Here is a 14818-nt window from a genome sequence, read left to right as displayed (position 1 = left end):
AAATCTTTTCCATCATTATTGAGCCTTATATTTCATAATACTCAGTTTTGAAATAATCTAAGTCAAAGTACACCAGTGAGAAAGTGGCTGAAGTGTAAAAATAAAATAAAAGTGGGAAAATAAAAGGCAATTGACACCCTCTAACATCTCGAGTTTGAATGTGATTGATTGGTCATATCTGAACAGACATATTGTCGCACAACACTAAACCTGTCTGCCCTTTCTGACAAATTAATTCAAAACTCTTTAACCAATTGACTAAAATCTTATTAATTTGTAAAATTGTATGAAACATTACAGTATAATGAAAAAGTGGCCTATACTAAGCAAATTATTTGATAATTCATTGAGGATTAATGTTTAGTAGAAAATGCAAGACTAAAAGGTTGCAATATGTCACTAAAGTGCATTTAATCATCTGAAATTTTTAGACAAGCAAGTCAACTGGGATGAACCTGTTTTGTTTAACAAAGCGGGAAGTTGAAACTTGCGCGTCCACCGAAACCTGGCCATTGAGGGCCCATCAGTTCACGTGACATTCAATCAGTCGTGACCGCGCCCATGTAGAGAAACTCGTGCACGCGCCCCAGGTAGACTTTTCCACGGGTGTATTCTGAGTAGTGCTCAACTTTGGAAGAAAGCAGACACACCAGGGCAAACAGCACACCAAAGAGAGACACCAGACCCTAGGCATTTGGCAAACATGTAGCTGTCGCTTTTGGATGAATCAGCAAGAAAAATATAATGCGTGTTTAAAGAAGTTGTCACCTTAATTAATTGCCTGGCGGATTGGGTGGGCGCAACTCGCCGCGACGGAGACTTAAAATGGATCCTCACCTGAGCAGACCATGGCACGGTTTGCTTCTTATTTGTGGCGTTTTAAGGGTCCTGCATGGCTCCGCGGGGGAAATCTCATCTCAGCCCACACTGGGTGGTGTTGCTGCTGGCGGTGGTGTCACGGTGGTGCCCCCGGTCGAACCGGACGGGCCCCAAGCATACCCGGAGTCCGAAAAGGACAATTTACCCGTTTTCACCATGGACTACCCGAGAATCCAAATTCCCTTCGAGATAACTCTCTGGGTGCTACTCGCCTCTTTTGCCAAGATCGGTAAGCGGCATATCGAAGTAGAACGTTTCCAAAGATGTAAACCATTACAAAGGAAAACAATAATTTTACCTCCCTGAAGTCCAAGGTGGCAGAGGTAGCCTTCTCACACTCAAGTGAAAATACTGATTCAACTTGAAAAGTACTCAAGAAAGTGTAGTCTGAAATGTACAAACTGTTTTCCACGTGTCAATAATATACAATACGCATTTTGGAAACTAGGCAGAACCAAAACTTATCTTAACACAAAATACACTGTGTCCACAAAGCTTTCACTGATCTTAGAGACTCAAGATGTAACTTTATGTCTCTCTCTCTCATATATATATATATATATATATATATATATATATATATATATATATAGTAGCTTCAGATGCATGACTACATGCAGCTTCATCTAATTTAATCACCTCAAATCCACCCCCTTTGAAATTATTAGGAATGCTACTAAACTATAGCAGTCTCTCAGCCAAAGGTAAACATGATTATAATATTTGTGTTCTTTTAAATAAAGGAAAATAGTGCCTCATAATATTGTAATTTACGGTGTGAACCATAGAGTAATAACACAATTAAATATAATTTAACAATTTGTGCATCGTGATAGAATGTCACAATCATTGGGCTATTCCTTCTGGTGTTCCTGCCTTTCCATTGGGAGGCAGTATAATCATGCAGACGCCAAGAACAATTCTTAAAGCTGCTACTTACTACTGTAAGTGACTCTGTAAAATGCAGCCATTTTTATTTAGAGGATAAAGAATATATGACCATGTGTAATATTGCATTATCGGTCGACAAGTGTTCAAACATCTGCTGCTTTTAAAACATCAACTGTCAATCTTAACCATTATGTCAATGGTATTTTTCATTTGTTTGTATTACCATTTACAGTCCTTTAGCTTATAAAAATTGTAACATGACAAGCAAGTTAAGCTATCTCAACTTATAAGTTACAACTGCTCTGGATGGTGCTGATATGATCAAAATGATGCTGGTAACAGGATTTCAGAACATTGCTCTCCTCTCTCAGGCTTTCACGTGTACAACAAGATCACTGTTTGGGTACCCGAGTCATGTCTGCTGATCAGCATCGGCCTCATTGTGGGCGCCATTATGCACTCGGTCAACGAGGAGCCCCCCGCCGTGCTGACCAGCGACGTCTTTTTCCTCTACATGCTGCCCCCAATTGTCCTGGACTCGGGCTACTTCATGCCCACCAGGCCTTTCTTTGAGAACATCGGGACGGTGCGAGTCTGTTCAGAATACCCGGCAGGTCTCGCAGTGATACCGAGGTTAATGTGTCTGTGTGTGTGTATATGTAGGTGCTGTGGTTTGCAGTGGTGGGAACCCTGTGGAACAGTATCGGTATCGGGATGTCACTGTTCGCCATATGCCAGATCGAGGCGTTCGGAGTGCAGGACATCAACCTGCAGGAGAACCTGCTGTTCGCCGCCATCATCTCAGCAGTAGATCCCGTGGCCGTGTTGAGCGTCTTCGAGGACGTGTCGGTCAACGAGCAGCTCTACATCGTGGTGTTCGGAGAGTGTCTCTTCAACGACGCCGTCACTGTGGTGAGTTGTTGATGACGTTTTCTCCTGTTGCTTGTTTTGGTGACACGAGACAATGTGGGTTGTATACAGAAGTTAGTACCAATGTTTTTACCCACCACAAAATGAGGCCTGAGGGGAATATTTGTTGACAACAGTAAATCTAGAATTTAATCTTGCATAAGGAACCCCAAAAAGCTTCCCATTTTTCCTACCACGTTGTTGTCTTGCAAATGTAGCTTTTGAGTTTCTTTTGTTTACACTGAGCCAACCATTCCCCAACTCCACCCTCCATTTTAAACTCCAGTTTGGCCCCTTTTTATTGTCAATTACATGAAAGCTAGACATACTATTGTGTTTCTCTATTCTTCCCCCTCCAAGCTTCGCTCAGGTTTCGGTGCAGTTCTGTGTTCGGTTTTGCCTTTGTGTTTGGGGCATCTCGATTTAAAGAAGTTGGCTCAAAGTAACGTTCTTAGGAACATCGTTGATAAACATTCCACTTTTGCTGTTGGGAGTTTATTTGCGCAGATGTTGCCAAACCAGTTTGTGAGGGCACTCTGGCAAATGTTATGGGAGGAGTTTGCCCGCAAATCATCCGAAACTGGACTAGTGACGCCGAAGTTACCCCCCCATCCCACAGTGCCCCCCCCATCCCACAGTGCCCCCCCCCCCATCCCACAGCCCCCCCCCCTTATCTTATTGTAGTCATGCAGCCTCTATATAACTTGCCATGTAGTGGCCACTTGTCTTTAATGGCTATTGCAGGTAGTCTAGATGAAATGAAGGCAAACATTTAGTCAGCAATAAAGAAGTTACTTAGACCCACTTTAATAGGTACATTTGGAGACTGTCCTGGGGTCAACGGAAGACTTAAAAAAAAGGATATCAATGCTCACTTTGATCGACAATGTCACAGAGTCTTTTTGATTTAATAATTAGTATTGTTTTGGTTTTCCATTTTCTTGCAAATAAAGAATCAACTGTTACTCCACATCTTTGTTTTCCCTGCTCAACGACAGACATCTTGAACAAAACGCAACAGCACATATAAAGGATTAGAGGCTTCCTGTTAAGTGGCGACTTGCTAAAAAATCCTAATTGGCATGAATTATCAAATTTGATCCAAACGCTTTTGCAAATATTGACAAAATAAATATGGCAAAACAGTCACATTTTGGGTGGCGAATTTTTTTTTTTTTTCGATGTTTATAATGTTTCTATGTTTTTATACATTTAATATATGTTTTTTTAATTTTTTTAAATATGCATGTATTTCACATTGTTTTCATAGCATAATAAAAAGTATTAATATACTTGAGGTAATAAAAATGTTTGTCGTCTATTGTATCTCATGATATACCGATTAGACTTTCATAGATGAATTTATTCCAGTGTAGTGATTCTTGCATAATTGCTGTATCGTGCTATTATTAGCTGTCAAATTTTCACAGTAGCTTCATATTACAAATTGTTCCCTATTTCACCTGTGCCTGTTGTTGCAGGTGTTGTACAACATGTTCAACTTCATAGCAGAAATGCCGGTGGTGGAACCGGTTGACGTGTTCCTGGGCATGGCCCGTTTCTTTGTGGTGGGCTTGGGTGGCATGGCCTTCGGCGCGTTGTTCGGCATTGTGGCGGCCTTCACCACAAGGTTCACCTCCAAAGTGCGGGAGATCGAGCCGCTCTTCATCTTCATGTACAGCTACCTGGCCTACCTGGTGGCGGAGCTCTTCGCCATCTCGTCCATCATGGCGTGAGTAGACACTGATGACAAGCAACACAATCGTCCGCTTATGAATCAAAAATGGTGCGAGATGTCTTTTTTGGTAAATTTAGTACATCAAGTAGTAAACTACTTGTGAACCACAGTATTAACTTTCAAATGTTGGTAGTGAAAAACAAATATACTGGTTTCAATACATCTTCCCCCTTTGGCAGCATCGTGACGTGCGCACTCACCATGAAGTATTACGTGGAGGAGAACGTTTCTCAGCGCTCGTGCACCACTATCCGCCACGTGGTCAAGATGCTGGGTTCCATCTCGGAAACGCTCATCTTCTTCTTCCTGGGTGTGGTCACTATAACGACCGAGCATGAGTGGAACTGGGGCTACATCCTCTTCACGCTGCTCTTCGCTTTTCTTTGGAGGGGTCTCGGTAAGGACACGGGGCTGAGGAGGCTGTCCCCACCTTTTATTTTGCGCCATTGCCTGGTTTCCTTTAAAGCAAGGGGTGGAAAAAAAGCATAATGATCTCTCGCAGTTTAGTATCGACCCAAACAGACTGGATATCGATACTAGCCCAATGCAGATGATGAATGTTTGGAATTTTTGAATGTTGTGTTACTGACGTTGATACAACAAGATATTGCAATAGATGTCATGAGTAAATCTCAAGGCTCAGTATTGAGGCATTAGATATTGATACTAGGAAGGCTGGAAAAAATATTGATATTGTAATTGAAGAGCATTTTTATATCTCAAGCCAACTTTTAGTATGAATCTTTGCCCCCTTCTTGGCAGGTGTCTTCGTGCTGACTCAAATCATCAACCCCTTCCGTACCATCCCCTTCAACCTAAAGGATCAGTTTGGTCTGGCATATGGTGGTCTTCGAGGGGCAATTTCATTCGCCTTGGCCTTCACCCTTCCGGTTAATATCGGCCGCAAGCAGCTCTTTGTCACCGCCACCATTGCCATCATCATCTTTACCGTCTTTATACAGGTATGAGGCAACGTATGCTGGAGTACAGGAGATTGATGTTATTTTGTTTTTTTTAATGAAACAATTGGGTACACACTGTCTACCCTTTCATATGTAGTCCAATATTTTGCCTTTACAAACATAACGATGCTTGGTTTTGACTGTCAGAGAAGTATTCATTTAACATTAATATTTTGTCCTTCGGATGTCACAAATGTAGTAAATTCAAAGAAGCTCACAGTAGGATATAGTGCTGAGCTACACCACTGCAGTAAAAAAAAGTTGGGTTAATTAAAGTCTTGCATCGCGACAAAGCTCTGACGTGCTGTTACATTCCAATCCTGTAGGTAGTAGTACTTCACATTGGAAAGTCCGTACACGTTAAGTAATCACTGCACTGGTCAACAGCACAGTTTAATCAGAGGTGGTTATTTTTCGCTCTGATTAAAAAAAAAAAAAAGCATTTTATATATATATATATATATATATATATATATAGCTGCTGAATGTTTAATGAAAAGTGTTCATATGATTTTAGCATCACATTAGTCGTGAACAAAGCCTTACATGCGTGACTTGGTCGGCGTGGTCCCATTGTTTTTGTCATCTGTGAAGTCTTGAGTGTAACATCAAGAGCAAATATTTCTATTTTGAGATTTTGTTTTTAAGTTTGAATGATAAAAGCTTGCGCAGTATTGATTTTACCATGCATTGTAATTTATAGCTTTGGTGTTTCAGAAAAAAAAAAATACTCTTGCTGATGAACTTAACACATAATTCATGAATATTGTTAAATATATTAGTGTATAAATTATTATATGATCATTATAATGAATAGCTGGTGTGCTAGAGAAAAACGTGGACAAATTCAGAATCGGTGTGCTTGATATGACTGTACAGCTTGTTTAGCGTCTTACTTGGTCTAAGAAACTAAGCAATTAAAAGTCGTTTTTTTTTTTTTTTATAGCTTTTGATGATGATGTCGTTATACATGGGCGGGTTAAAGCATCTTATGTTTTCTCTTCTGATCTTTGCAGGGCATCAGCATCCGGCCTTTGATCGAGTACATTAACGTACGCAGAACCAATCGCAATCTGGACACCATCAACGGTGAAATTCACTGCAGGGTAAGCTGCGCATCATGTATTGGTGTTATTTGAATGTATGTTTTTTTTAGCTGAACAAATCGTCCTTTGTGGTCTTAGCTGATGGAACACACCATCGCTGGCATCGAGGACCTGTGTGGACAGTGGAGTCACTTTTACTGGAAGGACAAGTGAGTCTCACTGACATACATGGTCAAACGTCTGCTTTACTTTTTCTTCTTTTTTTTTTTTTCTTTTGTTTCAACCATGCTGCCATTGTCTGCTATGGCACAGTGTGGGAAGTTTAGATGTGGTGTCATGTTCACTTTTGCACAGGCCAGACTGGTTTTTCTCTGCCGAAATCTCTTAAAGGTTCCTCATTGTCTGCTGACTCATTGACCACAATTCACATTTTACTGTTACAAAAATGAAGCTCATCATCTATACCAGGGGTCCTCAAACACAAAACTTCACAAATATATATATTTTTTCGAGTCAGTCAAGTATCTGTTTATTGACGTCGGTGAGGCCACATGAGATAAAACTGTAATATTCAAAACAAAATGTCCTTTGCATTCAGTGACAATTTTTACAAGTCAGTCCAGCAGAGGAAAAAAAAGCAGAGGCTTAAAGTACTCATTTTATTAGCCATTTACTTATACGTCTGTATTCTTTTTCCTCTGAATATTGTATTTTATAGGATTCAATGTATATATATTTTTTTCTGTCATTGTCAGGTTTATGAAGTTCAACACTCGCATCCTGCGCCGAATCCTGATCCGGGACAACCGTGCGGAGTCGAGCATTGTGGCGCTGTACAAGAAGCTGGAGCTGCAGAACGCCATGGAGATCCTGGACACAGTGTCTGGAGACATCAGTGCCGCACCATCGATCGTCTCGCTGCAGTATGAAGCTGTCATGTGTCTCTGTGTGTGATTTTACCCTCCATTTGTTGTGTTGTGATGTACTGATGAGCTTTGTCCAAACAATATTTCAGTGAGGAGAAGAAAGGAGTCACTAAGCCTAAGAAGAAATTCCTGGCTGCTGACCTGAGGAGCATGCATGACATTCTGGCCAAGAACATGTATAAGATCAGACAAAGGGTGAGGTCTTTGTTGTAGTGTTTACTCAATTATACATTAGAATACAAATATTCACCCAAAAAATATTCAATTATGAACCGCACAGTGATGATGTAATATGTAATTATTTTTTTCTTCTACATCTGAAGCAAAGCATTTGACTCCTGCACATTGGGTATCAGTTTAAAGGATGTCTTGTTTTTCCACGTCATTCACAATTTTGCATAACCCATAGAGGTGCTCTGATTCTGCAGTCAAATGAGGGAGTGAGCGCATTCCTAATACATGAACATAATTTTCACCATTCACAAAGTTTACAGTGAAGGAAGAAGAGCGCCATCTGGCGGGGCACTGGCATATGACACTTAAGCCTTATCAGTTGACCAAACAAATTGAATAACTTTATCAACACTATCTAGTTTGGTGTGGTGTTTTTTGGAGAGAGTTTTGTATGCTTAAAATGGTGCTAATTGTTCTCCCATCAGACGACGTCATACACCAGCAAGCACGCGCTGCCCAATGACAGTCGCACCAAAGAGATTCTCATCCGACGTCATTCCAGCATCCGACGCAGCCTCCGCTCGGGAAGCTTCCAGACGGTGGTAAACTTTGACATGCTGGTCTGAGGTTGCTGTGCCCGCTCTGCTAATAAACAATGGATCTTTTTATTTTTTTTATTTTAAGGTGGTGCCCAAATCGCACAAGTACTTCTCGCTTCCTGCTGGGAAGAACCTGGACTCTAATTTCCCGCCTATGAGGCAGAGTGACACTGGTGCGTTGTTCCTTTTCATTCAAGTGGGACAACACAGTCTAGCTAATATGAAAATGGAAACCACTGTTTTCATACGTTTAATGTTATGCAATAGCATTACTAGCTTCTCAGTTTTCATAATTTGAATTGAGCAGGCAGTTTTCAGGCTAAATAAGGGGCCAGTGATCCAAATATATGACACATTATTATTTTACTTTGTTATGATAGCCACATTAGCATCACTAATTGGGATAATTCAATACTTACTCTACATTTGTATACTTTTTCAAACAAATAATTGATCAAAGGTAAATGACCGAAATCTTTATAAATCATTAATTCACATATTAGTGTAACAACTTCATTTATACATTATTTATTGAACAAAGCACATATTTATGTTTATTGTTCACGGCACCCAAAACATCCTAAATACGTTTAGTTTATTAAAAATAAAACGTGCACTATCTGCTGGATCAGTTTGCACCACTTTTTTCCGACGCAAGCGGACAAGGAAAAGCGCATCTACCCAAGTGCAAACATTTTATACCAAGTCATCTGAAAAAAATAAAAACCTTGGTTGTTTATATGCCACATTGATGGTAAAAATAAGTGACAGGTGCATATTCCTAAAATTTAACATTGATTCAATTGTAAACTGTATCTCACATAAAAACAGCACGACTAAACGTAAAAACTTGCATTTTCATTCCATCTTCAATTCAAAACAAGTAAGCTGTACTTAAGCTGTGATTCTTTTGCATCATTATTAATTTTGACACGGACTGCACTTCATTTGGATTGTTTTGCTCGCAGATAATCACGAAACCATGTCGGAGTTGTCGTTCCCTGCCAGACGTTCCCGCTTCGCCCCGCCCTCACGGTCCTCGTCCAGGGTGGGATTTCCTCTGCACCGGCTGGACACGTTGGAGGAAGCTCCCTCCGTGGAGCTCCTGGATGAAAGACGGCCCCGGAGAGGTCTACCCAGAACACATTCTTCTGCTGTTGCGACTCGCCGCGACCCAGACCCATCAGAAAAGGAAAACGACAATGACAGCACAACTGTGGTCGTTGCCTGGGCTGCAGAACCTCGAGAGGACACCACAAGGAACCCACTGCTCAGGAGGCCGCAATGGAAACCCCAAAAGTGAAGAGGTCAACACATGCAACATAAAAGTTTCACAGTATGGCCCTTTTGTTTCTTTTTCAAGAACTACAACTATGCAGCTTAAACTGAGAGGACAGTCAACAATGGCCGATGTGGCCCATCTTTAAAAGTTTAGGAATATATTACCTGTAGCATTTTGAATGTAAATTTTTTAAGGTGACGATTGTGTTTGTTTTTTTTACACATATATATGTCAGTAAATATTGTTTTTAATTCATGGTTGTGTGGGGATTTCCATTTTTCTTTTTAGGTCAACACAAGCTGTTACAAAAAAAAAAAGAAAGAAAACTTTTTCAGGGCGGTGCAATGAATTGAATGATTTTAGATATGATTGTTTTGAATCGCTGGCCTGGTAATGAAACACAAACTTGTAGTCAAGGCACTGCTATATAGTGATTAGGGAGTAGTGAAGGATTCTGAACACAGATTTTGATTCAGTGGTCGTTTAGTGTGATACAGCAGTGATCACTGGTGCTTCGAGTACAGCTAAAGCCATAAAAATAGTTTTAAATATATAACCCCCCCCCCCCTCTGAACAACATTGTACAGTATGAGAAAAAAGTTCAGTGCTTTGAAGAAAAGTCTGGTCTTGTTACTCTATTTTAGTTGCCAATTTTATCCCCCCCATCTTCCTCCATTTAGGGATTCTAACAAGAAGCACGGCCACCGCTGTGAGAGCCAGCAGCACCCCCAGACAGGGGGGGCCACATGGGCTGAACTCCTGGGTGACACCTGAGAGTAAAGGGGCCAGCACGCGGCCCACGGCCGTTACAGACTGTCCGGCGCCGATCAGTGTCCCGCTGTCCCGCGCCCCGCCTCTCCGTAACTCCAGGTCGGTGATGCTAGTGCGCCCAACTGTGGTGGAGATGGCGAAGAAGGTGGAGGTGAGCAGCACCTGCCACACGCCCTGGGCGGTGGCGTAAAGCGTGATAAGCAGACACGTCAGGAGAGTGGAATGCAGCAGCAGGGCTGCCATGTTGTTTCCGTAGAGCTTGGTGACGGGTCCCACCAGGAAGCCGGCCAGCGCGCCCAGAGTGCTGCTGTAGCTGATGAGGTAGCCTGTCATCTTGGGCTTGAGAGAGAAGCGCTCCTCCATGGCCAGCGAGAAATTACTGTAGTACAGCATGATGGCCACGGCCATCAGCAGGCGCACCAGGAACAGGTCCCACATGTCGGACAAGGCCACCATGCGGATCCTGGAGCCCACCGAGGACAGCTGGCGCCAGGCAGGCTGCCGGGAGGACGGCCGCGTCCTCGCAACATCTGGGTCGGTCTGTGCGGAGACGTGGCTCTTGGTTGAGCAACCATTGCTGACTGATTTGCTGGGGTTATTGGTGGCGTTACAATGTAGGATAATGTCGTCCCATGGAAGCAGCCATACAAGCCCTACAAAAGACAAACAGAATTTAACCAAGAACTGCTGCGCTATATGAACTATAGGGTAACTTTCAATATGTTTATCCACCCACCTGCATTGATGAGGAAGATGGCGGCACAGGCGAGAGCAGAGGTGTAGAAGCCGCCCTCGTGCTCCGTCAGGTAGCCACCCACCACGGGCCCCAGAATGAAACCCACGCTGGAGGCCGCGTTGAAGTGTCCCATCACCAAGGGGCGCTCTGCCTCAGACACCAGGTCAGACAGCAGGGCTCTGCAGATGGACAGGGAGTGCTTGAACAATCCTGAGACGGGAGACAGTCGACAGGCTGGCATCATTAACAAACACTCACTGACTAATATACTAGCAGTGTTGACAAATATAAACAAAAAATAATTCAGCAAAAGAAAACACTTTGGTATTCATTTAATTATTCGGGTTAAGGTTAGTACAGTCCACTTGTCGTGTACTACATTTTCCTTCAGGAGCTACAAATGAAACTGGCTTTGGAGAATAGATGGTTGGAGGCTGGTTGTCAACATCCATCCATTTTCTGTACCGCTTTGTCCCCACGGGGGTCGGGGGCATGCTGGACCCTATCCCAGCGGTCAATGGGCAGTAGGCGGGGAACACCCTGAACCGGTTGCCAGCCAATCACAGGGCACACGGAGACGAACAACCATCCGCACTCGCACTGAGGGACAATTTAGAGTCTAGAGGCCTACCAAGCATGTTTTTGGGATGTGGGAGGAAACCAAAGTGCCCGGAGGAAACCCACGTGGGCTCGGGGAGAACATGCAAACTTCACACAGGGAGGGTCGGAGGTGGAATCGAACCCGCACCCTCTTAACTGTGAGGCGGACGTGCTAACCAGTGCCCCACCGAGCCGTGAAAGTCAACACTTTCACCAAATTAAGTTCAAATGTAAATGTATGACTGATTTCTTCCCAAGGCTTGTCACTTACCCACGGGGATCCGTGAGAGCACAAACAAAGTGATGCTGGTGGACTTTCCGAGGAGGCCGTAGCCGAAAGCGCTCAGAAGTAAGCAGGTCAACAGAGACTGACGCCGACCCACCACGTCACTCCAGCTGCCCTGAAAACCGTCACATGCACACAAAACATTTTGAGCACAGACTCAATTACAGGGACGACATTTATAAAGACATCGTTTTGTGTTTTGTTAGTCACACTTTGTTGCATCTCATGATAGGTTTTCATAATGAAGTATTTAGTAATTTATATGAAGGAATTGAGGCAGAATTAATGGCGACTCTATCTCTTATTAGGCAACAGCACAGACAGTTGTATTCAATTTCTACCCTATCTCTAACACACACACACACACACACACACACACACACACACACACACACACACACACACACACACACACACACACACACACACACACACACACACACACACACACACACACACACACACACACACACACACACACACACACACACACACACACACACACACACACACACACACACACAAATAATGCAATTTAGACAGAGTGAGTTTGTCGTGTTCCACGTGCAGGCTCTTTTAGACTTGTCAAGATTCCGCCGCAGGGAGCAACAGATGCCTCCTTATCAGATGATAAGGAGGCGTCTGTCCAATTAGGACCTAATTGGTCGCATGATCCGCCACAATTGCGCCCACGTCAGGAGCTGAGCAGAGGCCTGAGAATCTTGCATCAGATGGAATACTTAACTCAGTGTCTTTTGTCATAGTATTTCCTTCCTCAAGATGAGAAAGGGTCTATTTTGTACATGAAATAGTATATGGACCAATGCTGAAAGTACGTGTGTGAGTGTAGTGAGCGTTGACCACTTTTGCATCGTAATGACATTCCAAAGACAACAATTTTGCAACTATTTTGGACAACTAAAGTTGATCCTTACCACGACTGTGCTCGAGAACAACTGTAAGACGCCATATGTGGACCCTGCAAACAAAATAAAATCATGAGTTTCTGATCAGGGAGTAGTTGAACAATGACGTACACAATATATTTAACAGGGGTAAAAAGAAAAAAAAAAACAAGTGTGGGTTAAAAACAAGATACAGGAAAAGTTACATGAAATCATAAATGTATATATAATATCCATCCATTTTCTTTACCGCTTCTCCTCAGGAGAGTCATGGGCATGCTGGAGCCTATCACAGCTGTTTATAGACAGTAGGCGGGGGACACCCTGAAGTGGTTGCCAGCCAGTCGCAGTATTTATAATATATATGTATAAAAATTTTAGGTATAATACAGCTTATTTGTTTGAGGAGCACTGAAGTTTAAAATAATAATATAAATACATACATACATCTAACAATCCATCTCCATTTTAAGAAGAGTCATCATTACGTTCTGTCACTGTCCAAATATAGTCCAATGAAGATATAGTCTAAACAAAATTATTTCAAACATTTTCAAAACATTTTTCCCATTAATGTGACCAACTCAATTTAGAAATATAGGCTATTTTACCAAAATGTATTTATTTATGTTGGGACATAGTGCCACTAATTAACCACAAATAATGATTTCTAATGGAAGCCTGAAGTTCTTGGACTAACTCTGTAGCAACACAACAATTTGGTTTTATTTGTTGCCTTGAACGTAGTAAGTAAGGTGGGTGGATTACAGCAAGTCATGGCTACGTCTCACCAACAATACCAGCAACAGTTGGACTTGCTCCGAGCGCTTTGACGTGATGACTCAACAGCGGGATGATCATGCTCACCCCAAACAAGTCCTACAAAAACGAAAGGGCGAAAAACCCAAAAGAAAAGCTAAGACAACATCTAAAACATTTATTTATTTGTGTGACGTCATCACAGAAAGGATCGGTAATGGCAAAGAGGATTTCGTAAATGTTAAGATGCGACGTTCTCTTTCCATTTTGAGAAAATGTCTTTCTAAATATGGACAATGGAGATTAATCCTCTGAAAAAGAAAGTTCTGCCTTATTTTTCTTCATTCTCCATTGCTGAGCTCTGAGCAACTGTTGCCAAACTCTTGATATAAGGCTCAAGGCAAGTAATTATGTCTTCTGAAGGCACTGCTTAACGTTATTTGAGAACATTACCTTCCTCAGTGTCTCTTCTTATCCTCCCTACTTTCAATTAGATGAAGGCAGGGTTAGCAGGTTTGGCAAGTAAAAAGTTAGTCGTCAACCCATAGAATTGTTCTTATCACATTTTACTATGGTGTTAATGTAACACAATTGGAGAGGTGCCTCATGCTGCAACATATTTTAGTGACAGCGATGCTTTTGAACAGGAGACCCTCAGAATGCACTCAGAGGTTGCTATGGCAACCTGAAATATGCACCTGACTGTCACCTGTATGACCACTTTAGTTTGGTCAAATTAACAAAAGGCAAAAGGGAAAATATTGTTATTCAGATAAGCATTACCGTTTTTTAAAGGTACATTTAGGTGTGATCATTTTCTTTGCCGAGTTTCCTTAAGATAGTTGTATCTGTTTTACACACAGAAGTGTGTCTGCAGAGATCACCAAACATTCTAGTGTGTTTTAGCTGCTGTCACTTTACTCACCATGAAGCCAACCACATAGATACATTGAAGAATTCTCGTCCGTCCTCGTGGTTTCTGATACAAAGTGCTACATTTGTGGTTGCTCATCCTCCGTCTCTGACCGCACGCGTGACGGCAACGCGGAAGCGCACATCAGACTTGGGAGTTTCACGTCAAAGATTCCATGGTTGTCTCTCAAAGGGGGTGAGCAATAAATAATCCGGTTTGTTTCTTCTTTAAAGGAAAATTTGCCACAAAAAAGCAGAATTCACAATATAAAAAAGTCGACTCTCATACCGAGATGACAGGAGCGTGGTTGTTCTTGTTTTGTACAGAAAAAAAATCGGGTAGACCCGGTCGACTACCCCATGTTAACATGGATGGTTGGTATCATCTTTGACGTCACGTCTAAAAGCGGAAGTGTTTCTTTTCGTAAAAAAAAGAACGATTT

The 14818-nt window shown here is 42.1% G+C and overlaps 2 protein-coding genes across 3 annotated transcripts; one reads left to right on the top strand and one right to left on the bottom strand.

Moving 5' to 3' along the window:
- Positions 1–543: 543 nt before the first annotated feature.
- slc9a2 (solute carrier family 9 member 2) lies at positions 544–9661 on the top strand. Of its 2 annotated transcripts, none has more exons than XM_085920335.1 (13): positions 544–1108; positions 2142–2356; positions 2434–2682; positions 4161–4411; positions 4597–4814; positions 5180–5379; positions 6396–6485; positions 6564–6634; positions 7181–7348; positions 7441–7546; positions 8011–8124; positions 8210–8297; positions 9093–9661. In XM_085920335.1, the coding sequence occupies exons 1-13, from the start codon at positions 826–828 to the stop codon at positions 9425–9427; spliced, it is 2388 nt and encodes a 795-aa protein (XP_085776461.1). In that variant the 5' UTR covers positions 544–825; the 3' UTR covers positions 9428–9661. The 2 variants fall into 2 exon arrangements, with proteins under 2 accessions (XP_085776461.1, XP_085776460.1); XM_085920334.1 differs by having other exon boundaries at positions 8011–8127.
- Positions 8411–14763, bottom strand: slc67a2 (solute carrier family 67 member 2). The gene is made up of 6 exons (XM_085920336.1): positions 14389–14763; positions 13496–13583; positions 12735–12778; positions 11785–11914; positions 10914–11123; positions 8411–10830 (listed from the first exon to the last, which is right to left on the bottom strand). Exons 1-6 carry the CDS (start codon positions 14473–14475, stop codon positions 10037–10039), a joined length of 1353 nt encoding a protein of 450 aa, XP_085776462.1. The 5' UTR covers positions 14476–14763; the 3' UTR covers positions 8411–10036.
- Between the last annotated feature and the right edge of the window lie 55 nt (positions 14764–14818).

The sequence above is a fragment of the Syngnathus leptorhynchus genome, chromosome 9 (genome assembly GCF_054491065.1).
Source record: "Syngnathus leptorhynchus isolate UIUO chromosome 9, UIUO_Slep, whole genome shotgun sequence".
NCBI classification, from domain to species: Eukaryota; Metazoa; Chordata; class Actinopteri; order Syngnathiformes; family Syngnathidae; genus Syngnathus; species Syngnathus leptorhynchus.
The sequence above is the reverse complement of the archived record's forward strand: the minus strand, read 5'-3'. Positions and strand labels throughout refer to the sequence as shown.